The 26,718-nt window shown below is 31.7% G+C and overlaps 1 protein-coding gene across 3 annotated transcripts in view; it reads right to left on the bottom strand.

The window, feature by feature from the left end:
• LOC114334656 (dual oxidase maturation factor 1) overlaps positions 1-26,718 on the bottom strand; it is a 436,984-nt gene that overhangs the window by 90,810 nt on the left and 319,456 nt on the right. For all 3 annotated transcript variants that reach the window (XM_028284749.2, XM_028284748.1, XM_050652869.1), the window contains exon 3: positions 3,392-3,449. In XM_028284749.2, coding sequence (XP_028140550.1) covers positions 3,392-3,449 — 58 coding nt within the window. The remainder of the gene's footprint in view (positions 1-3,391; positions 3,450-26,718) is intronic.

The following is a 26,718-nucleotide window of genomic DNA, read 5'->3' on the forward strand; positions in this document are numbered from 1 at the left end:
GCGAAACGTTTTCAATATATCAATGAAGTAGTTGACTTCTTTATTTAATTGCCAACTAAATTGACCGATTCAACCTCTGAATTCACTAGCTGAATACCTTTAAATATATATATATATATATATATATATATATATATATATATATATATATATATAAATAAATAAGCAAAATCGTTGGCTAATACTCGTAAAGTGAATGTGAATTTAGTTGGAAATATATAAAATGATGAAGGGTCATCATTCCATACATTTCTGTGCAACTATATACACCGGTGTTTCGGCCTATTTGGGCTTCGTCAGTATAGTGTAGCAAGTTAAAAAAGTTGTTTGTTAACTTGTAAAAGGATTACTACAGGAGCAAGGTTACCATTTTTGGTCAGATTGTTAGAAGACCCGCAGTCGCAAGGCTACAACTAACATTGCCAAGGAGGTAAGGCTACCTGAGGAAATGAAAAGCCATAACATTATTAAATAAAATGATGTTGGATAATCGAGTACAAATATAAATTTTATATATTTCCAACTAAATTCACATTCACTTTACGAGTATTAGCCAATGATTTTGCTTATTTATTTTTATATTTGTACTCGATTATCCAACATCATTATATATATATATATATATATATATATATACAACCTTGTTATATAACATTGTCAGCAAAGACTTCCCTTCTGGTCTCATTTATATATATATATATATATATATATATATATATATATATATATATATATATATATATATATATATATATATATATATATATATATATATATATATATATATATATATATATAAATTATTATTATGAAAGTCAGAAAGTCACCAAATCAAATTTTAACGATCCCCCTACAAGGTATTGAAGAAATATGTGTCATTATTGTATTACTAAGCTGTTATTTTTAATTATTAACAATAAGCGCTAGGAGCGTATTGAGGCGGCTGTCAATGTAAGTGCGACTGAGATGAACCATTGGACGGTCGGAATGGAGGATCTTATTCGCACTCACATTGACGGCCGCCTCAATACGCTTTTAGCGCTCATTGTTGATAATTAAAAATAACAGGTTAGTAATAAAATACTGACAAAAATTTCTTCAGGATCCTGTAGGGGGGGGGGGGCTTTAAACTTTGATTAGGTGACTTTCTGACTTTTATAATAATAGTTTTTAATCGAGTTATTAAGCCTTAAAAATGGTTATTTCGGATTTTTCAAATTTTAAATCGCGTATAACTCGAAAACTATCAATTTTAGAGAAAAATCACAAGAAACCTTTTTTGCTCCGAATGACCAAAATAATCTAAAAAAAAATTTGTCCGGAGTGAAATACTTAGTTATTTATAAAACAGTTCGTGAAGTATGCTTTTTGTGCACGCACGCGATGTTTAGAGCACGAGCGGGCCGAGTGCTATACATCGCCTAAGTGCGCAAAAAGTACTTCACACACAGTTTCATACAATATTTTATCTACCAAAAAACAAATAAAAAACTGCAACTCTTCCTCACTGGAATACATTCCTATTTTACAATTTTTTAGAACTTTGACATTTAAAAATTCAAACTTCTGTCAAACCACAAAACTGTCAAAACTTTTTTTGTAATTTATTGCTCACATGTCATCATCATGACAAGGCGAAAGTTAAGGATGTTTGGTTATATGAAAGTGTGCTAAAAAACAGTGCGAAAAATAAATCCCATTTAAAATACATTATTACTTCAGGCACACTTTAAACCCTTCATGTACTGCTATCTATATTTACAATTTTCACACAATAAAAACTTATACATGATATGAAGTAGAGTAGATAAGAATTATTTTTGTGAATTTGGTTAAAAAAAATTGGTTAAACAATTTTTCGACCGCGGTACCGCCTGACACTGTGTATTTGTTATAAGGATGTATTTGTTTGAGTAAGTTTGTACAAAAAAATCGAATGAGAATAATTTACCTAACGGGGGCGACGTTACAGTCAGGACTAATAAGTAGTTGAAACGGTCAAAACAAAGAGACGCACACTCATCAAAAACGCACGTGAGATTATACTGGTATACATTGTATAATCTACTTTTACTAACAAGAGTTAGGAAGAGTCAACTTCAACTAGTAAAAGTTGATTTAAATTTTTCAAATCAACTTTTACTGCTCGTTTTAGTTGGAGTTGACTCGAACTAGGAAAAGTCAACTCTAACTGAGAATCAACTTGAACTGTAACATATACACTAAATATTCTGCTTTCAGGTTTTTGTTCTGACTGTGCATTGAAATCTCTGATACAATTCGCACGCAAAAACATGTCCAGTGCAACGGTGTTGTTTGAATAAGAAACTTAGACAATGAATCATAAAGAAGAAAAATATAAGGGATTTGAAAGAGAACATTTAAAAGTTTTTGGTAGTATGAAGGAGGCTGACGGGGAATGGCGCAGAAGAACAAACCAGGAGCTAAAGAAGATAATATAGGAGACCCAAAATATTATAAATTTTGTATTATGGTTAGTTCCAAGCTTGTTTTTCTTTATTCCAAAGAGAAATATAATAGATATATAAAGCTTTAAAATTTTGTAGAAGTCCCGTCATCGTCATCTGGGAAGGCACACATTTGCATATTATTGCACTTGCATAGAAGCCGCACACATCTTCTGGAAAATTGTCACTCAAATGCAATACAATTTATACGAGTAGATTCGTTTTAAATTAACGGCCAATTCATATCATTGCGCCAACTCTTAATTATGATTAATTACGGCGCAAATTGAAATTAAAGTTTATCGAAATCACATTTTTGGAGTCTATAAAAATGTCAGTTACAATCACTATTTTGCTCTGGGTGCTATTCAAAACAGCTTAAACCCCGCTGGGCCTAAGCGGATTAGTGAAACTATTATAATAATATGCTTAATAGCCCGAGAAGATTTATGAAGTACCGATAATTTGGGTATTTTAAAATATTTTTTCTCTCTCTAACTTTTGTACGTACCCATTTGATTTCAGATTTATTTATATCAATGTCTGCCCTTATTATTGAAAATTCAGAGTTGGCGCAATGATAAGAATTGACCGTTAATTTGAAACGAATCTATTCATATAAATTTTATTGAATTTGAGTGACATTATATTTTCCATAGGATGTGTGCGGTGTCGTTTGAAGTTTCTTCCTAAGCTACGCCTTAGCATTAAATAATTTGAATACTCAATAATAAAATTTCAATGTCAGTAACCAATCACTAACTTAAAGATGGTTTTTAGAACATTTTTAGATGCGCTACCATGTGCAATCCCAAATGACGGGGCCTCTATATTGTTTTAAAGCAGAAAATGTATAATATTTTTGGTAATTCAGACAACAATGATAGGTCGGTTAAATAAACTAAAAATTATGTTTTACTTACTTAAAATAGTCGCTCCTATAAACAGACTTAACGTCACAGCACAAAAAGTCGAACATCTCTGCAAAAAAGATACCATTTTTCATCAATTATACTTTAAGGTCTCCAATAAATAGCGTTTAAAAGTTTTCAGTTTATTTTAATTGTTGGTATAAAGAAGACTTGCATATATTGTGTCATTACCTCGTATTTTTTTTAAACAAAAATGTTAAAACAAAATTAAAAGGGCTACCGATTTCTGAAAACGACAGTGTCTCTCATTTAAGCCGTAAAGTTCAGATATTATAAAAACAAGTAAAATTCTAAAGACACTAAAATTCTAAAACACTATATTAATAATACATAGAACTAATTAACAAATAAATATTTTTTTCTACAATCGTGTTAAAAATGCAATTTTTAGCACTCTATAGGAGCGTTAAAAATGCTACTTTAAAGCACTAATGCTTTAAAAATTTTAAGGCACTGCAGTTAATTGGTATATTAGATATGCAACGAGCATTTAATGATGGTCATTATGAAGCGAGTATGAGGGTTCGTATAGAATACGAGCTTCATAATGATAATTAAATGCAAGTTGTGTACACTATTTTTTCTATGATCATTCACAACAAAAAATATATTCAAATTTATTAATTTTGTAACACAAATAAATTCAGCAGTTTGTCAGTTTGACGGTTTGTTTACATATTGAGAACTGTCAAAGCCATGTATTTGACTCGCCATTGGTCACTGCGCGTGTACCACCTTTATCGCGAATGCCATATTGCGATTCTATTGGTTATAAATCTGTATCTTAATGAAAATCTGTATCATAATGAACTTCATTATGATACAGATTTTCATTAAGACCCCGATTTTTTGTATCATAATGAACTTCATTATGATACAGGTAGTGACATCATAATTGATATATTAGGTATAGTATAAGAATAGAAAAAAGTAAATTGTCAAATTGTGAAACGTCAAAATATTTATATTTCATTAATTAACATTAATATTAATAGTACAACTTGTGCAATTTGAAAAAGGTGGTTTAAAAGGTTTTTTAAAATTTAATTTAAACTGTATTATTGCATTTTTAACACGTTTGTATTGTAGAAAAAAGACTATTAAAATTTGTTAGAATCTACAACAATAAAAGTAGATGTTATTATTCTATAGTTGTTTTGATTTACGTATTGACAGTATAGGCAGTTTTGATGTAATGTCAAAAAAAAATATAAAAATGGAATGTCAGTCAAGTTCAAGTAAAATTTTTTGTAGATATTGTTCTGTAATTGAGAATGAAAAAATTATAATTGTTGATATATAAGACGTTTGTAGAAAAAATATTTTATGATATATGTGTTAAAAAGTACATTTTTAAGACACTCAAATTTTCACATGCGTGCCTTAAAATTGTACGTTGAACACTTATATAATATCATAAATAACTATTTTCTACAACCGTGTTAAAAATGCAAATTTTAGCACTCCATACGAGCGTTAAAAATGCTACTTTAAGGCAATAGTGCTTTAAAAAATTTTTAAGGCACTGCAGTTCGTATTGACCGTATATGCAATTTTAATATAATGTCAAAAAAATATAAAATTGGAATGCCAGTCAAGTTCAAGTAAAAGTTTTTGTGGATATTGTCCTGTAATTATGTTTGTAGAAAAAATATTGTGTGATATGCGAGTTAAAAAGTACATTATTAAGGCACTGATGTGAATTGCAGAACTCGCTTTCGCTCATTCTGCAAACTTTCACATACGTGCCTTAAACGTGTAGTTTTAACACTTATATCATAAATAACTATTAAAATACCTTTTTGTATGTGGTTTCTTATTTTTTCAATAATCTCTGGAAATCTACTTCATGAATCGTGACCTAAATATGAAAACTAGGTAAAACAATTTTTTGACTTTACACAACGTTTAATAGAAAAACTAGGCATATTAGTTATAGCATAAAACGAAACAGAGGCATTATCAAGAAGTATGACATCATCTTTGAAAAACCGACAGGTCAATTTTTGATTCAAGGGGGACACATTTTTTCGGTACGTTCCATCATCAAATAACATTATAACAGGGAACTACTGTTATAATGGTAACCTAACTCAGAAAACCACTTATTTAATATCGAAGAATCAAAATAACCCCCAAGATCTAACCAAGTATTTACCACAAAATTACTTGTCTTCCAACCTTGTACAAATTGGTCACATCCTGTGTAGCCCAGCATATCTACTAACACTATTTTCTAAATAGCATCATACAGCCACAACTGAAAGGATGTGCTAAGCTAAGGGTTCCATGGGTTGCAAAGAATAACTTATTATCGACTGTGAGTCAGGCATTCATTTTATTATAAGAATTGATTCAGTGCCGCATGAATTGCTTATTGGGACCGTGCAAGTTCGGCAAAGCGACACCTGGTTTCTACGCTCAGCAACATTTTTCGCACTTTTAGTCCTGATTACTGAATAATTGTCAAGGCCATAGTCCAAAAAAATAATAAGAAGAAAAGGTAAGATTCAGGTTATGTTATTAAGACGTAAACAATTGTATTTAGTAAATAAAATTAGTAATTAAAATGCAGTACTGCAAGCAAAATACAATTGATTAAATTTGCCTTTATATAATAATTGCATATCATATCAATATTGTGGAGCAATATATAATTTTTCTTCTTCAATGACAGTAGGTATGAAATATAGGACGTCAATTTGACAATTTCAATTGACAATATGAATTATTTAAGAAAGTTGCAATATTTCTCCGCTATTCGCGCACGATCGTTTCTCGTATCCCCTCCAAGTACTTGCACACCGCGAATAGACATATTGAGAATATAATATAAAGTCTAAGATAATTAGTGACTTTTTCAAGCATATACTTAACGACGGAATGGAAGAATAAAATCCACCTTCAAATACCTGGTGAAAATAACATCGAAATTGAAAATATCGCAATCAGCCGTTGCAGTACCAAGGAGATTCGTTGAGTCCTCTGTGATTCTGTGTAGTGATAAACTCACTATCCCAGCTACTGAACTCTCTGACTCAGGTTTTAGCATCAAAAATAGCTACATTGTGGTAGAAAAGCATAATCATCCGTTGCAGATGATTTAAAATTAATGGCTTCCACTCGAAACCAACTATATCAGATGCTAAAAACTGTAGAATTGTTTTACTTGTAGATTACTGATTTAAGAATTTGTTTTCGTACGATTTACGCAGTAGACGCACAACATAACAAAACATAATATAATAAAAAGTACGGAAATGATCACTTCAGTTACCAACCAAAGTTTTGAACGAAGTGAACTCTTTTTTAGTTATGGCGTAAGCGCCGAAGTTGGTATAACACCGTTAAACTAGTTAAAAACTAGTTTTAACTATGCGTCTTAGACAATTCTAGTTTTAACTAGTCAAAACTAGATTTGACTGCTAAATTCAGTTAAAACTAAAAATCCCGAACATATTTCATTTAGAATAGTTTATACCTACTAGTTTAAATTAGTTTTTACTGGAATTACTAGCGAATACCAGTTGTTAAAATCGTTGCGAGAAGAGACAAATAATACACATAGTTTCAAAAGTTATGCATCACCCCTCGTATTCACGATGTTTACGCTTTTATAAATCCGTATCTTTATCACATATTTAATGGGTCTTTTTTTATAAAAAATATACCATTTTTGGTTTTTTATTTTATTTGATTACCCATTTAATTGACCTGGTTTTGCCAAGGTGTAAACATTTGAAAACTTTATTTTGGTGAAATTTTTGAAAACGCGATTAAAAATGAAACGTACTTTAATTTCTGAGTTGGACCGTATAAGAATTATCGATTTAGTTGAAGAAGGCCATTCACAGCGGTTCGTGGAGGAAAGAGTGGGTGTTTCTCAGAAGTGATGTCTCACGGATATGAAATAGGTTCCTGGAGACAGACGGTCTGGTAGACCCCGAGTTACCAATGATCGACAGCATAGATATATCAGAATTTCCATCCGTAGAAATTCTGCTATGTCTATACCAGCCCTCAAAAGAGAATTCAGGCATGCTACAGGAGTCAGAGTATCGTTGGCTACAATAAGAAGAAGAATTTTAAACTCAGGTTTGAGGAGTCGTCGACCAATAAGATTTCTTCAGCTACAACCTAAACATATTTTGGACCACCTCCAATGGGCTCAAGAACACATAGAGCTCCCCCAACTGTTTTGGAATTTTGTGCTTCTTTCAGACGAGACCAGAATCTGTTTAAATAGTGATAACCGGCGAATTTGTGTGTGGCGAGAGCCAACAAGAGCTGCACAACTAGCCACACACGAATTCGCTGGTTATCACTATTTAAACAGATTCTGGTCTCGTTTGAAAAAAGCACAAAATTCCAAAACAGTTGGGGAGCTCTATGTGTTCTTGAGCCCACTGGAGGCGGTCCAAAACATGTCTAGGTTGTAGCTGAGGAACTCTTATTGGTCGACGACTCCTCAAACCGAAGTCTAAAATTCTTCTTCTTATTGTAGCCAACGATACTCTGACTCCTGTAGCATGCCTGAATTCTGCTTGGAGGGCTGGTACAGACATAGAAGAATTTCTATCGATGGAAATTCTGATATATCTATTCTGTCGATCATTGGTAACTCGGGGTCTACCAGACCGAGCTCTATTCTGTATCGAGTTTGTCTCCAGAAACCTATTTCATATCCGTGCGACATCACTCTGAGAAACACCCACTCTTTCCTCCACGAACCGCTGTGAATGGCCTTCTTCAACTAAATCGATAATTCTTATACGGTCCAACTCAGAAATTAAAGTACGATTCATTTTTAATCACGTTTTCAAAAATTTCACCAAAATAAATTTTTCAAATGTATACACCTTGGCAAAACCAGGTCAATTAAATGGGTAATCAAATAAAATAAAAAACCAAAAATGGTATATTTTTTATAAAAAAAGGCCCATTAAATATGTAATAAAGATACTGATTTATAAAAGCGTAAACATCGTGAATACGAGGGGTAATGTATAACTTTTGAAACTATGTGTAATAATACGATTTGACTTGTTCGGGATAGGGTTAGTGACGAAGGCGGCTGGTTGGTAACAAACTAGTGTGTGCAACTGTTGATTTTTCCACATCGTTTTTATTGGTTATATTACACTACTGTGTATTATTCACCGTGAATGATAATGTCGAAGATTAGATTGAGAGTATAGATATAAGAACGTGGAAATAACGATTTTTGGAAAATATTTTACAGAAGGAACAGAGGTAGAAGAAAGAAAGTCACTACAATGTTGCGACCAAAAGCATGTATAATAAATTAATGGCAGAAGTACAAGATGAGGAATAATTGTCTGCCAAGAAAACTCCAAAACGATTTAGAATTGTTGAAGTTGGCGAAATAAAAAAGTTGGCTTCTAGAACTGAACCCTTCAAATATTATGTACCTGCTGAAGACATTTTTGACATAATTGCCCACGTTGCTATGGGTCATGGAGGTTGAGATAGATTGAAGACTGAAACCGCCAGAAAATACGCAAATATGATAATTGATATGTTCAATAATTTTATATCAATGTATAAAAGCTGCTAACAGGAGAAGAGTATGGCGAAGAATGGTCTTGTGTCGAAACCTATATTGCATTCAGAAATGATTAGTCGCTGTTAGGTAGATTTGATGGATATGCAATCACAAGAGGCTATAAGTTTAATATGGTTTATCAAGACTAACAAAATTTGTTTTTTTGAGACCATTACAAAGTAAGAGGGCGGCAGAAGTTGCTTATCAATTAACGGATATATTCTTGACTTTTGGCTCACCATGCATTTTACATTAAAATAATGGCCGTGAGTTCGTTAATGCAGTTATAAATGAGGTAATATCATACTGGCCAAAGGCACAGCAAGAGTCAAGGTTCAGTCGAGCGAGCTAACCAAGTCGAGAAAATGTTAGAATCCTGGATGCAAGACAAGAGCACAACAACGTGGTCAAAAGGAGTGGCATTTTTTACGTTTATGACCTTTTACGTTTACAGTATTTTACGTTTTAGAACAATTATGTGCAAGCAACCGCGGTAGCAAATTATTAACTGATTTTTATTTGAATCTGGAAATTACTGGAAAGTTTAATAAAAACTAGTTTTGACTGAATTATGTTTAGTGTCAATTAGAATTAACTGAGAATATTTGATAGTTCTAGTTTTCACTAGTTAAAACTAGACTTGTCTAAAGCTCATAGTTAAAACTAGTTTTTCCTAGTAAATTCGGGTTTTAATTGAAATTGGGATTTTACGGTAACATAACCACTAATTGTAGCATTTTACCTAATAAATAGACAGGAATAATTGTAGTCAAGGTTTATTTTGTTCGCAAATTAATTAGTTTCTTCGCTTGATTACCTGTCTAAGCGCGTCTCCACTTGTTGACTTCTTTTTTACCTAAATGTATCAATATTATAAGAAAATACGTTTCCAACTAAATTCTGACATCTTTGAAAAAAATTATATCACATGGTACGTAAAACACTACATCGTCTGCAAAATAACTAAATTTTATTTAGACTAAAATTTATTTAAATAATTAATGGTAAGGGATCCCAAGCGGGGATTTTTGCAGTTACTCGAGCGCATCAGACTATCACATGGGGATAAACCCTATACCCTGTAAATGTACCTCTACCATAATATATTGGCTCTTAATACAGGGCAGTCGTTAAGGGGGATCCGAAAAAAGATCTATCCTTAGAAAATCTCGAAATCGTCAGACTAAGATAAGGTAAGTTAAGTACATGTAAAACAGTGTATATTTCAAAAATCTGACGATTTGAGCGGAGCGTAAGGAAATGGGTGAGTCACAAAGTTTCACAAAAAACGCAAATATTTCGCGAAATGAAAGTCAGATCGCAAAACTAAAAAACACGTGTCCAATAATTTTCAAAAATCTATCGAGTGATACCAAACACGACCCCCACGGAGAGGGGTGGGGGTAAATTTAAAATTTTAAATGCGAACCCCGCGATATTTCGCGAAATGAACATTAGATTGAAAACTAAAAAATACACATATTCAATATTTTTGAAAAATCTATCGAATGACACCAAACACGATCCCCCACTGAGGTGGGGTGGGGGTTACTTTAAAATCTTGAATAGGAGTCCCCACTATTTATTGCAGATTTGGATTCCTTACGTAAAAATAAGTAACTTTTATTCGAGACATATTTTCCAATTGTGGATAGATGTCGATATAATCGGAAAAAACGATTGTTGGAAATGGAATATTAAATTAAAAGATGAAAAGTTCCCCACTTTATGAAAAACTTAACTTAACTTTTTTTGCTTTCCTCCCTTACTATAAATTGGAAAAAGTAAAAGTAAAAATGTGGAGTAGCAAGTTATACAAGTGGTTTAATAACATATTAAATTATTGTGATTGTTGTCAGCAACATAAGTACTACTAACATATATATCATATAGTATTTCATTTGTAACCAAATGATGTATAATAACAAGACTATTACACATACGGACGCAACGTTTTATTCCAATTGCAATAAACAAGAATATAATAGAAATTCCAGTCTGACACGGTACTACATTTAAATATATCGTAGAGACGCGCTTAGACAGGTAATTAAACAAAGAAACTAACACTAATTTACAAACAAAACAAACCTTGACCAGAATTATTACTGTTTATTTATTACCATATCTTCATGAGATAGTTGCGAGTGGCTTTTCTTTAAAAAATACTACAGTGAATGGTTATGTCAACTTGTAAGTTATGTCATAACTGAGAACTAGTTCCCATTGTGCAAATCTTTGATTGACTACAGGAATATGATGATTTCCGTATTTTTATGTGTTTTATGTTGTTTTTAATAATCCAAACTTTAGAACCGTTTTTAATCTTGGTTTTTTTACGTATTTGTAATACATTAGTTCTAATTTAATTTAATAGTTTTATTTAATTTAATTTATAATTTTTTAATTATTATAAAAAATATGTCTTAAGATTTCACGTATATTCTTTACACTAGCAACAGCATCAATTACGGTTTGGCAATGTATTTGGCTAGAATCTCATTTAAAAATCAGTTGGGGTATATCGCTTGAGCCACTGTTATCTGCATGATGTTTTACCAAATTCTGAACCAGAATGTTGTAATGATTTTTGAGTGTTTAAGCATATCTTTAGCTGTTGTTAGCGATATCTTCCTTTATTTTATTGATATTGAGATCACCCTCTATTATGGTATTTTTACATACCAGGTAGTGATTTACTATTTTAAGGACTGTAGACTGAAATATTTTGATTATATTGATACCAGCCATGCGTTTAAAACGGGGTTCAGGATGTTTTTATAGCAATATTTTGCTTTATATTGATAGTATTGGTTTTCGCCATACATAGGTTATTTAAGAAAAGAGACCCAAATTCTCGTATGTGTTTGTTATGAACCGCTCGTACTGCAGCCAAATGGCTTGTTTCAGGGTCTCTGTCACATTCCATATAAGTCATGTTTTCATGAAATAGGAATATTGTTTGTAGGTGTCATTAGACTGGCGTTTGCCCAATCATCATCATCATCATTTGGCTCTACAACTATATGTGAGTCTTGGCCGCGTTTACTATTTCCCTCCATTGTTGTCGGTCCTGAGCAGCTATTTCCCATTGCTGTACTCCCATTTTGCGTAGATCACTGGCTACTGCGTCCTTCTATCTCTTTCTTGGGCGACCAACTGACCTTTTTCCATCGAGCCTTTCCCAGAATGTGGCGTTTAGAAGTCTTTCATCACTTGATCTTAGTACGTGACCCGCCCATCATATTCTGTTTGCTTTAATGTAGCGTACTATGTTTTCATCTCCATATATTGCCTGGAGTTCATCATTGTGTCTTCTTCTCCATTCTTCTGTTGTCTCTTCTCTGCAAGGCCCATATATAGTCCGCAGTATCTTTCTTTCAAATACCAGTAATTTTGTTGTTTCCCGCTGATTCAGAGTCCATGTTTCGCTTCCATACGTTATTGTGGGACGAATTATTGTCTTATATACTCTTATTTTTGCTGGTCTTGAGAGTATTTTTGATTAAAGTAGGGTCCTTAATGAGTAATATGCCCTATTTCCTGCAATGATCCTGGCTGCCACGTCCTTTTCATAGTTATTTTCAGATGTTATGATCGCTCCCAGGTACTTAAATTCTTTGACGACTTCAAAATTGTATTCATTAATTGTTACGTTTTGTCTAACCCTTGGTCTTGGGTTCTTCGTAACCACCATGCACTTGGTCTTGTCCTCGTTGACCTAAAGACCAACTTCCTTGGCTCCGTTCTCGAATATGGTGAAAACTTCTTTTGCATCTTTGGTGGATTGTGCAATTGTGTCCACGTCATCCGCAAAGGCTAATAGTATTTTTGATCCTTGGGCGGCAAATCCGTTTGTGAGTTGTGGCTGAGCTTTCCTTACTGCATGTTTCAGTGCGAAGTTAAATAGCAGGGAGGCGAGAGGATCTCCTTGTCTAATTCCGGTGTCAACGAGGAATTCCTCCGACGTGGTGCTGCCAATTCTGATTCGTGCGGAAGCATTCTCCTTGCTCACCTTTACTAATCGTACCAGCTTTCCAGGTGCTCCCATTTCTACCATAGTCTCCCACAATGCTTCTCTGCTAACAGAATCGTAAGCTTGTTTGAAGTCCACGAAGATTTGGTGTACATCGCGGTTGAATTCCCAGTTTTTTTCCAACGCCTGGCATAGGACGAAGATCTGGTCTATAGTCAACCTTCCCGGTCTGAATCCGCTTTGGTAGTCGCCTATTATTTCCTGTGCGTATGGAGTTAGTCTTCTAAAGAGTATTATGGATATAATCTTGTATGTTGTATCAATTAAGGATATTCCTATATAGTTCCGACATATTTGTTTGTCTCCCTTCTTGTGAATAGATATTATATGGCTTTCATGCCAGTGTTTCGGTATTTTTTCTCTTTCCCAGACTTCTCTTATAAGATGATATATCTCAAGATGTAGTTTGTCTCCCCCTTTTTTTAGTAGTTCCGCCTGTATGCCGTCTGGGCCTGGGGCTTTATGGTTTTTTAGAGACGAAATTGTGGACTTTACTTCAGCTAGTGTGGGCCCTGGTATTTTAGGTTCTGCTAAATATTGAGGCCTATTATGATTCTGATCTCATTCTTCCGTCACGACCTCAGTATTTTAGCTTCATTAGCGCATACTCTTCTACTAGGCGTACCATGTGTTTGCTCGGGAACACTTTCTTGGTAAAAGTTATCTTATTTTCGGATCCACATTTTTTTCCATCCGCGTGCCGTGCTTCATGACACTCCTAAGGTCTGCTTTTTCTAAATCTCAACTGGTTTCCTATTATTCTACCGTCTAGTTTTTTGTAGATATGTTCATATATTGGTCACAGGAAGACTTTTCAATCTGCTTCAAGAAGCCGATTTTTTTAGATTCTTCATATATCAGAGAGTTGGGTTTTTTTGGGTTTTTGGAATCACACAGATATTACCAAATCTTCCGGAATTTTCCTAAAAATTTACAAGTTTCTTTAAAAAGGCGAAAATTTACGGTTTTTTTAATCTTAACTTGTTGATAACTAATTAAGTCCAAAAAAATCGACTGTGAGAAATATAGAATGCTACTGGCAAAATAACGTAAAAGATGGAAAACACATTAAGTTGTAAGATAAAAAGAAATGAGACTATTGGAGGTGGGAGATTTAGCGATAAAAACTTATAAATTTACAGATAAAAGGCATTATATTTAATTTCGATTCAGAGATCATTACCATCTTTCTATGGACCATTTCGAACTCTTTTGTTCTCATCAGGAAATCAACTTTAATGATGTTCCTGATAAGAACAAAAGAGTTCGAAATGGTCCATAGAAAGATGGTAATGATCTCTGAATCGAAATTAAATATAATGCCTTTTATCTACCTACCGTTTTTACTCACGTATCGAGTACTAGGAAGCAGATTTGTTGATCTTTACCTCGGTGAATTGATATGTTGTGGAGTGCAACTATGTAGACTCCCCATGTCTATACATTCGTCACCCTTTATTTCTTGATATTTTTAGGATGGGAATAGGTATAAGAGAAAATCTGTTTCCGAATTAAGAAATCCAAAGATTTTATTATTTTTAAACATTTATTTGTTTGAAAACGGAGTCTTTTGGGTTTCGACATTTTGTTTATAAATTTACATTTTACTTATTGTTTCCCACCTTTAGAAGTATCGGACGAGTTTGGCAACTCCCATCTTCACTAGTTTCATTTATTTTTATCTCCCAACATAATATGTTTTCCATCTTTTGCGTTATTTTGCCGGCTTAGCCATAATTAAGCCATTAAACTTAGTTCTTTGTGCTCTGTTCAAATGTTCAAACGGATTTTGAAAATTTCAATATACAGGGTATTTTTTCGAGGTGACTATTACTTTATATTTTTTTGTTAATCCGGACCTGGATTTTTTTTGTGATTAGTAAATGGGCCGTTCTAATGCAATAAATGATTATTGATTATGTTTAAAATGATGATTTAGTAATTATCTTATTATTAAAAGTTACTAATACCTTCTTTTTAATCTCAGAGTTACAAAAACTTTCAATAGATTTAATTTCAAAATTATTAGTTATTAAATTTTCTGCGCAACAATTAAAGTAAACCTATAAACTCTGTTTTTATACTCTTTTCATACGTGTAAAATGATTTTAAAAATTCAATATACAGGGTGTCGTTTCATTCAAGGTCACAATTACTTTATGTTTTTTTGTTAATCCGGACCTGGATTTCTCTTCTGATTAGTAAATGGTTCGTTCTAATGTAGTAAATAAGTATTGATTATTTCTAAAATGAGTATTCTTCATTAACTTTAACAATTTATTATTACAGGTTAATAATAATACATACCTGCTTTTTAACCTAAGAGTTCTTAAAAACTTCAATATAATTTCAAAATTAAAGTCCTTAAATTGCCTGGCCGAAAAATTTAATCGAATCATTAAACTTAGTTTTTTGTACTCTTTTCAAATATCTATGTAAACGGATTTTGAGAATTTCAATATACAGGGTGTTGTTTCATGGTCACAATGAATCTATAATATTTTTTTTAGTCCGGACCTAGATTTTTGTTGTGATTAGTAGTTTGGTGGTTTGGGTTGTGAATGAGACATATGTGTACCAAATATCAAAAACATACAGGGTGGTTCTAAAGTTATGGGTCCAGAAAGAAATGCGCAAAATTGATAAAACACCCTGTGACACAAAATTAGGTGAGGTAATAAGTGTGGTATATCTAGAACCGCCTCAGTGAACTCTATTCACCATTCAAGTATTTCCGTTTTGTAAATGAAACACCCTGTATATGTTAAAGTTAAAAAGTTCTACTCACAGATTTAGCCGCTAATTGTTTATTACTTGTTTAAACAATAACAATGGTTTTGTATAAATAATCTTAAAAATATCGTTTAATTCATCATTTTACTTTGATAAAATAGGTTTCTGTTTTGTTTTTGATTATGCTAAATCTGAATATGACATTGCCATTTGAAGATTCTAAAAGTTTGAGCTCTTATACAGTGTTTCTGCGTAACTAATAACCTTATGGGAAACTTTTTTATTATCAATTTACGAAAAAAAGTTATTCTGCATAAAATGATCTGCATAGTCTATAATCTAAAACTCAACTATCAGATATCAAATTTTATCAATTTTATACAAGGTATGTCAAAAATATGAATTTCGTTAAAGAGTAGACTACCTTTATTATTCAGGATATCAAAAATAGTTATTATGAAAAGTTGTTTAAAATTAAAAACAATGTTTTAATATGCAATTTTATCATACTAATTGAAAAAAAATGCAAATTTTTCTCAAATTACGGATACACAACATCATTTTATTACAATTATGACATGACAACTATTTTATTTTCAATTTTATGGAAAAAAGTTATTCTTCATAAAATGCTCTACCTTGTCTATAATCTAAAATGCAACCATCAGATATCAATTGTTTTCAATTTTATACAAGGTATGTAAAAAATGAATTTCGCTTAACAGTTAAATACCTTTATAGTTCACAATATTTCAGTTAGAAGGATGGAATTAAATACTGAAACATAGGTTTTCATTCTAAACAACTTTTGTTAATAATAATTTTCGATATTGTGAAATATAAAGGTACTTTACTGTTGAGCGAAATTAATATTTTTTACACATCTCGTATAAAATTAATAAAATTTGATATCTGATGATTGCATCTTAGATTCTATACGATGCAAAGTATTTTATAAAGAATAACTTTTTTTCGTAAAACTGATGATAAAAAAGTTATCGATAGGTTCCAAGTTACGCAGACATACTGTATATGAGCTCAATTTTTTTTACATTTATTAGTTATTAAGCTTGTTATTAAATGTATTTTAGGTAAGTTGTACAGAAAAAAGTTCTGATGACTTTGTACAAACATTTTTTTAACTGATATTTTTCGGTTTTTGTATTACATTTTTTTATCTTTCTCAATTTTCTCAAAAAGAAATTGTTTTTTTATGTCTAAAGTAAAATAATATAGTGAATTTGTAAGTAATGAAAAATGTATTAGTTACACATTTTTAAATCATTTTTAAACAAAATTCATGTAAGTCATCTCACTTTCCGCCCACACCGTACTTATGCACATACATTTAATTTGTTTTTATTATAATTATAAGATAGCTTAATAATTGTTCTTCTTTCGTGCCCAATTTGTAAAATTTCATTTGATCAATTAGTTAAAGAATTATAATAAAATAACTCAATCGTGCGCTTCGCCGAACGCTAGTATACTACATACAGTGCGCCAACGTTTGTGAGAAGTGTGACTTTAGCGTTATAAATAAAAAATTATAGAAGCTATACATTTAATTTTAGAAAAATCTTTATATAAGGTTTTTTATGTAAAATTTCTAAAATTTCTAAGATTTATATTTTCGTTGTTATTTAAAAAAACAACTAATTTCGCCGTTCATTTGTTTTAAAAATGAAGCTCCTACTTATGGAGTAGAACTTTTTGATATGTTGTTTATTAAACATTTCTTTAATCAAATTACAAAAAGTGTTTTCTTGTTTAATTTTTTCCGAAGTCGAAATCTCTATTGGCTCTCCTAATTAGAATTTTTAAGTGATTATTTAAGTTTTTTTTATTAATTTTTTTTTTTTTAAAATAAATTAGATCTACTTTCCGTCTAATGCAGCTTAATTAATAATATGTAATTTTTTTATGAAATTTACTAATTTTGGGTACGGCTAAAGTGCTTATAATAAATAATATTAATTACATTTTCTTTTCGACAACAAATTATACAACTACTTCGTAAATTTTCTCACCTATGACATTAGTCACAGATCAAAATATGCGCCTACTTCTTAATGGTTAACTTCTAAAATAAATCTTGCTTCTCTAGATCCACATACAGGGTGAGATTTTAGTGCGGGATCGGTCGATAATTCCATTACGGTATAGAATATCGAAAAAAGTTATTTAGAAAAAATGTAGGCAATGATATTCTCCACGCTTGGAAAATATGTCCATTTCTACAGGGTGATCAATACCAGCGTGGTATATCAAAGATATAATTTTTTAAATGGGACACCCTATATATTTTTTCATATTTATATTCCCCTCATAATTCTTGTTCATATAATATAGGGTTTTGCATTACTATACAGAGTATTTAACAAGTTATGACCATTTTTATTTCGAAATCCCTATGAGATTAACACCCTGTATATAAAGAAGTAATTCATAGACAATAATTTGTTTTATGTAATAAGATAAACATTATACTGTAGTTTTTAAATTAAGTCCAATTGAAATCATTGACGAATGTTTGTATACAGGGTGAACTACAAAACCAAATTACGATTTTCTCTATTTTTTTAAATGGATCACCCTATATTTTATTTTTCAAAAATATTGTATTTATTATACTCTTTCATTTTTATATAGCATTCCCTATATCTAAACTTATTACTTTCGGAGATATTTTTAGTTTTCTTCAACTATCGGGAATACATTCAATTTTTCTAGTAGAAATAAGTTGGTATTGAATGATAGTTAAACAAAATTATTTTTATTTAATAAATCACTATCACAAAATATAAACCATAGCAATATGCAATGAATGTATCAATAAATGTGATATTAAGGAATTATCATATTTCCCTAATATACAAGAATCATACAATTCCTACAAAAGAAATATAGGTATGTTGTGTATAATAAAATTACAAGATTATTTTTATTTAATAAACAACTCACACAAAACATAAATCAAAACAATATACAACTAATTTAATAGTTTTTAGATTATTATATCAACAGCATTCTAAGCCAAGAAGTTTTTACTAACACATTCCTAATAGCAGATTGTGACCCGCAGTTATTAATAACATAATTTTCATATTAAATTTCATTAATATGCATCAATAAGAAATCCCTACTTTGTTAACACTCAAACTAGGTGATCTATAAATGTTTAAGGTGATATTGTTAGAGATTATGTGATTGGTCCACATTTTTTGACGGTTGAGGTTTTTATACGACGGTGCTCCAGTTCTTCCAAAATTGATTTTTTTCAAGTGGGGCTATATAAAAAACCTTGTATACCAGAAGCATCCAACACCGCTTGATGATATAAAAAATGGAATAAAAGAAGCTTTTAATAATATTGACTTACAAAAATGTTAAAAATGTGGCTCGGTCATTTGAATATCGGTTACAAAATTGCATAGACGTTGAAAATGGCCATTTTCAACATTTACTTTAGACTTATATCCTTAACATCACATTAATTGGTACATTCATTAAATTTTGTTATGGTTTATTATTTTTTTGTTAGTTATTTATTGAATTAAATATTTGTTATATTATTACATTATACTTATTTGTTAAGTTATTTATATTTATAAGAATATGTAATTGAATGTATTCCCGGCAAATGAAGAAAACTAAAAATATCTCAGAAACTAATAAGTTTAGGTATAGGAGATGCTATATAAAAATGAAAGAGTATCATAAATACAATATTTTAAAAAAATAAAATATAGGGTGATCTATTAAAAAAAAAATTGAGAAAATCGTAATTTTGTTTTGTAGTTTAAAAGTGCTTATAAAAATGAATGTTCTACTAAAAAATTCTTGGATTAGAATGCTGTGGATATACCAATCTAAAAACTGTTACATCAGTTGTATATTGTTTTGATTTATGTTTCATGTAAGTTATTTATTGAATAAAAATAATCTTGTTATATTTTTATATACAATACAAAGTTTTGTTTGTAGGAATTTTACGATTTTTTTATATTAGGGAAATATGATAATTTCTTAATATCACATTTATTGGTATATTCACTGCATATTGCTATGGTTTATATTTTGTGTTAGTTATTTATCTAATAAGAATAATTTTGTTTAATTATCACTCAATACTAACTTATTACTAGAAAAATTGAATGTATTCCCCAAATTTAAAGAAAACTAAAAATATCTCGGAAAGTAATCATTTTAGATATAGGGAATGCTATATAAAAATGAAAGAGTATATTAAATACAATAATGTTGAAAAATAAAATATAGGGTGATCCATTTAAAAAAATAGAGAAAATCGTAATTTGGTTTTGTAGTTCACCCTGTATACAAATATTCGTCAATGATGTGAATTGGACTTAATTTAAAAACTACAGTATATTGTTTATCTTATTACATATAACAAATTATTGTCTACGAATTACTTCTTTATATACAGGGTGTTAATCTCATAGTTATTTCGAAATAAAAATGGTCATAACTTGTTAAATACTCTGTATAGTAATGCAAAACCATATATTATATGAACAAGAATTATGAGGGGAATATAAATATGAAAAAATATATAGGGTGTCCCATTTAAAAAATTATATGTTTGATATACCACGCAGTTACTGATCACCCTGTATAAATGGACATATTTTCCAAGCGTGCAGAGTATCATTGCCTACATTTTTTTTAAATAACTTTTCTCGATATTTTATACCATAATGGAGTTATCGACAGATCCCGCACTAAAAACTCACCCTGTATATACAGAGAGAGTCTGTAAAGTGGAATAAATTCAATATCTCAAATACTAATTGTTTTTTTGGAAAATGCTCAGACCCGTCGATTAGTATTTCAAATTGTCCTTTTTGACATTCAATAAAAATGTATACAGGGTATCCCAATTTAGAGATATGACGTCATCGTCGATTTTCTTAAATGGCAACACTGTCATTTTGATAGCTAATTTGATAGGGTTTGTAAAGTTATACATAACTGCAAAATATCAAATTTTTATTCTCTACCATTTACAAGATAAGAGAAAATAACAAAATTATATCTGTAATTTGGAATATATTCAATAATTAAAATACTAACTGTTTTTTTGAAAAATGCTCAGACCCGTCGATTAGTATATCAAATTGTCATTTTTGACATATAATAATAATGTATACAGGGTGTCCCAATTTAGAGATATGACGTCATCGTTGATTTTCTTAAATGGCAACACTATAATTTTGATAGCTATTTTGATAGCGTGTGTAAAGTTATACACATCTGAAAAATTTCAAATTTTTATTCCCTACCATTTACAAGATAATAAAAAATAACAAAGTTATGAAGAACAAAAAGTAAGCAAATAATAATTGAATTTATTTATTTCAATTAAGAAAATGCTCATAACGTTGCCTATTGACAATTTGACAATAATTGAGGGCAACATTATGAGTTTTTGCTTAATTTATTGAAATAATTAAATTCAATTATTAGTTGATTACTTCTTTTTCATAACTTTGTTATTTTTTATTATCATCTTAATGGTAGAGAATACAAATTTGAAATTTTGCAGTTGTGTATAACTTTACACACCCTATCAAAATAGCTATCAAAATGACAGTGTTGCCATTTAAGAAAATCAACGATGACGTCATATCTCTAAATTGGGACACCCTGTATACATTATTATTATATGTCAAAAAGTACAATTTGATATACTAACCGACGGGTCGGAGAATTTTTCAAAAAAACAGTTAGTATTTTAATTATTGAATATATTCCAAATTACAGATATAACTTTGTTATTTTCTATTATCTTGTAAATGGTAGAGAATAAAAATTTGATATTTTGCAGTTATGTATAACTTTACAAACCCTATCAAATTAGCTATCAAAATGACAGTGTTGCCATTTAAGAAAATCGACGATGACGTCATATCTCTAAATTGGGACACCCTCTATACATTATTATTGAATGTCAAAAAGGACAATTTGAAATACTAATCGACGGGTCTGAGCATTTTCCAAAAAAACAATTAGTATTTGAGATATTGAATTTATTCCACTTTACAGACTCTCTCTGTATTATAATAAAAAACAATGACAACCGGCTTCTGCGTTTCCAAGGTCATTTTAATAATTATCATATAATATAACCTTATTGAATAAATCATAAAAGAACCAGATCTCCATGAATTTCTTCCGACCATTAATTATAAGTTTGGTCAATTACAATTGGAATTTTAACACTCTGCGAGAGGTCCAGACAATTCTTCCGGTATCTCAAGGCTATGCGCGCTCTTAAAAAAGATTTCTTGGTATAATATCACCTCTTCAACGAGTCAATGTCAATATCTTTATAATAGAATAATTGTTGAAGTAGGTATATACTTTAATTCGTTGTAAAGAATAAATTAAAATGCAAACAATTTTATGAATTCATTACAAGAGATTACATGTTTATATAAGGAGAAATTTATGGATTACTGTGTTAAGTTTGTTAAAGAGAAACAATACGAAGGAAATCAGAAAAAGTACCTGGTACATATTTAGGAGAAAAGTAATAGGTCTGGATCCCGCGTATGAAAAAAAAGTTGATTAATAGCAAGCTGAAAATTTGTTAATAGCTTAAGGGTGTCTAGTCAGATAAACTTTGATATATGGGAATGCTGGAACAGGGGCAGTTTTAATTGTGGAACAGGTTAAAAATTTGGAACGGTCACACCACGGAAACGGCACATTTATTTTGTCCGACAGAACAGACTTAAACTCTCCGAACAGAGATTAAACTCTCATGCAAAAATTAGAATGCTATTTATCACCTGTCATAATTCCTGTCATTTGACATATTCTACATGTTTCACTCATTAAAACGCCCATTTGGTGATAAATAGCAGTCTGATTTTTGCATGAGAGTTAAATCTCTGTTTGAAGAGTTTAAGTCAGTTCTGTCGGACAAAATAAATGTGCCGTTTTCGTGGTGTGACCGTTCCAAATTTTTAACCTGTTCCACAATTAAGACTGCCCGTGTTCCAGTGTTCCAATATATCAAAGTTTATTCGACTAGACACCCTTAAGCTATTAACAAATTTTCAGCTTGCTATTAATCAACTTTTTTTTCATACGCGGGATCCAGACCTATAAGTCATGTTAAAATTACAGAAATTAAATAACCCAGGAAACGGGGTTCTGGCAAATAATCCTTGGACAAATAACCCCGAACAAAAAACCCGCACAAATTATTCCTGGACAAAAACTCCCCAGACAAAAAGTCCCTACAAATTATCCCCACAAATAATCCACAGACAAAAAATCCCCGAACAATAAATCCCCACAAAAAATTTCGGACAAATTCCCACAAATTTTTTGGGCAAAATATCCCCACAAAAAATTCCGGACAAAAAATTCGCAAGGAATATTTGTTGCAGAATAGTTCTCAAGCTTTTGAAGCAGGGTTTTGAAATGTTGCTTACATTGACTTAAAACTGATGACTAAATTTTTCTGACGTCAAATTTACAAAACGGAATAGATTTTTTTGCATTATTTATTCTAGCCTTCAGGAGACGAAGACGAAAAAGCACTTGAAAACCCTAAAAATTACTGGCTGCTATTTTTATCTGGAATATCTAGGGGAAGTGGAAGAAGGCCTAAAGATTCTAGGGGTCAGAAGATGTTTGCCAGGAATCGACAGGAGTGGCGATTTCTTTGCGAGCAGGCCAAGATCCACAACGGATTTTCGAGCCAATTATGACGATGATGAACTGGTGGAAGTCAATAGAAAAGGCGTACCATCTCGTGGGTATCGAATTTTTTTATTACGTCATGGTTTTTATTTAACATTAAGCAAAAAGAGAGATTTTAATTCATTCCAATATTGTGAAAAACTACGCAATTGTAGATGGAAACGATCAAGAGACGACTTTCTTGAAGATAACTCAGATTTATATGAAGAAATTATTTATAAATAAAAAAAGAATGTGTGTACTATATACGCACGTAAGAAGTTATACTTAATAATTTCAACGAAATAAATATACTTAACTGTTTATATTTACATTTTATTTAAATATTAAACAATCTTTCTTACCTACCGCTTTTTTTACATTTGAACCCGCGACCTCTTATCTGTTTCCTCCCAAGAGTTCGGAGCCGTTTTTTAATTTTGAACAATTCATTGCAACTAAGTACATACTGTCTGTGTGCGCATGCGCGCAGTATTATGAAATTTTACTCTCAATCGCGCCTAAATAAGTATAACTTCAAAAAGTTTCTGCTAATTAATCCCAAAAGTGAATTATTAAAATTGTTTTTATATAATATCGCCTCCGTACCACCAGATTGACAACAGGTGAAATACTTTCTTTGGTTACACCTCCTGATATTTTCAAAATTTATAAATCATACAGGGTGCCGAGGAAATTAAGATGAGAGAATTTTAAATAATTCACAACTCGTCTACTCAGCGTGGTAAAGCTCCAACAAGAAAGATTCCTTAATACTCAAACAAAAGAGTAAACGAATTAAAAATGTATAAACATTCTCAATTTCTTTGCAAAACGAAAATGCAGCAGCTGCATAATACTCTGGTTAAAGCGGAGAGTGCAGGAAGAGTCTATACCGGTTTCGGAGATCTTTTTCCCCTCATCAGTAAACCCATATCCTCTTCTCTCCGCTTTAACCATTTACCATAGCCTGGGCCTTCCCGAATTGCAAAGAAAGAAATGTCACGGATGAACTAGGGCCATCTACCGGAAAACAAACTAAGTTATCAATCGAAGTAGCGCAGAAAACGAAAATAAATATCGCCTCTGTACCACCAGATTGACAACAGGTGGAATACTTTCTTTGGTTACACCCCCTGAGATTTTCAAAATTTATAAATCATACAGGGTTCCGAGGAAATTAAGATGAGAGAATATTAAATAATTCACAACTCATCTACTCAGCGTGGTAAAGCTCCAACAAGAAAGATTCCTTAATACTCAAACAAAAGAGTAAACGAATTAAAAATGTTTTTGGACACCTTGTATAGATAATTATGTAACTGTTTATAAGAGGCTGTTTTAGCCGGGGCTATTTTAGCCGGGACTGTTTTAAGCGGGTCTATTTTGTGTGCGATCTATTTTGTCGGGGCTATTTTGTTTGCGGGCTATTTTGTCGAGGCTATTTTGTGTTCGGGCTATTTTGACGGGGCTTTTTCGACGGGGCTGTTTTGACCGGGCTATTTTGAGGGGTCACGATGATTAATATTATGAAAACTTGTTAAGTTCGTAAACCAAAAGAAACTGAACAATTTTTAAACAAATTATAAAAAATTTATTTTCTCGCTTCGAATTCACTTGTTGAATAACTCGGATTATTTTAAGACGAAAGATATTTTTGGGATTGTTTCATAAGATCCTTACTTTATTTGGTTCGGCGCAAAATTTGCTTGCAATGCATTTTAAATGCATTTATTTTTTCGAATCCTGAGAAAACTATTTAGTATTTTTGAAAAATTTAAACGAAGAATAAAAGATTACATTATTACCGAGGGCCAAAAGTCCCTGAAAACCTCTATAATGTTTATTTGAATAAGTTACAGGGATAAAAAAGGAAAAAATTGAGTGTAATTTTTAATTTCTTATTTTTATTTTAATATCTCATTCAGAAGAAATCTTTTGTTTATTCGAAGGAACTTTCGGTCCTCGGTAATAATGTAATCTTTCAATTTGCGTTTAAATCTTTGCAAAAATATTAATTAGTTTTTTTAGGATTCTAAAAAAATTAATGCATATAGAAAGCGTTGTAAGCGTTCATCTTCCTTGGTCACTATGGATCTCCAGAGGTACTCCAAATCGGCTGATGTAGTCTTTGATTAACACATCTGCAATAGTGGCGGCCTTCTGGTCTGGAATTGCGTAGATCTCCACCCACTTCGTGAAGTAATCCATTACCACCAACATGTATTTGCATCCATTGTCACTTTCTGGAAATGGCCCGGCAATATCCAAAGCTATTCTTTCAAACGGACTTCCAACATTGTACTGTCTCATAGGAGCCTTTCTTTTCCGGTAGGGTCCGTTACTTGTAGCACAGGTAGTACATTTCTTACACCAGTCCTTCACATCGTCGGAACTATTCATCCAATAAAATCGTTCCCGAATTCTCTGAAGGGTTTTCTTTACACCAAAATGCCCTCCTGATGGACTGTCGTGTAACTGACGAAGTACTTCGGCTATTCTGCTCTTTGGAATCACCAACTGTGTTCTCCTCACTGAACCATCATCATTTTCTATTACTCGTTTGAGCAAGCTGTCTTCCAAGATAAATGAGTCCCACTGGGCCCAATACGTCTTAACTACTGATCCTAGGCTTGATATTTCTTGCCAAGATGGTCGACGATTTTCTTCTTTCCATTTTGGAATCTTCTGTAAAACTGGATCTTTCTCTTGTTCTTCCTTGATCTTGGTAGGCGTCCACTCGTCGTTGACCACTGTTGTTCTTAGTACTGCTGCTTCCTTTGACTCTGTGTTGTTACAATGGGAACATTCTGCTGGACACGGTCTTCTAGATAGAGAATCAGCGTTCCTGTGGCTAACTCCGGCCCGATGCTCGATCTTGAAATCATATTCTTGAAGTCGTTCAATCCATCTGGCTATCTGACCCTCTGGATTCTTAAACTGCATTAACCATTTAAGGGCGGCATGATCGGTTCGGATTAGAAACTTCCTTCCGTAGAGGTATTGATAGAAGTGTTCCACTAATTTGACTACTGCTAGAAGTTCTCTTCTCGTGACGCAATAATTTCGTTCAGGTTTTGAAAGCACTTTACTAAAATATCCAAGGACTCGTTCCTGTCCTCCTTGGATCTGCGACAGCACTCCTCCAATTCCCACATTGCTTGCATCCGTATCTAATATGAACTCTCCTTCTGGCAGTGGATACCCTAATATTGGCGCTGTAATTAAATGCCTCTTCAAAGTTTCAAAGGCCGTTCGGCAGTC

This window comes from Diabrotica virgifera, chromosome 6 (assembly GCF_917563875.1).
Source record: "Diabrotica virgifera virgifera chromosome 6, PGI_DIABVI_V3a".
NCBI classification, from domain to species: domain Eukaryota; kingdom Metazoa; phylum Arthropoda; class Insecta; order Coleoptera; family Chrysomelidae; genus Diabrotica; species Diabrotica virgifera.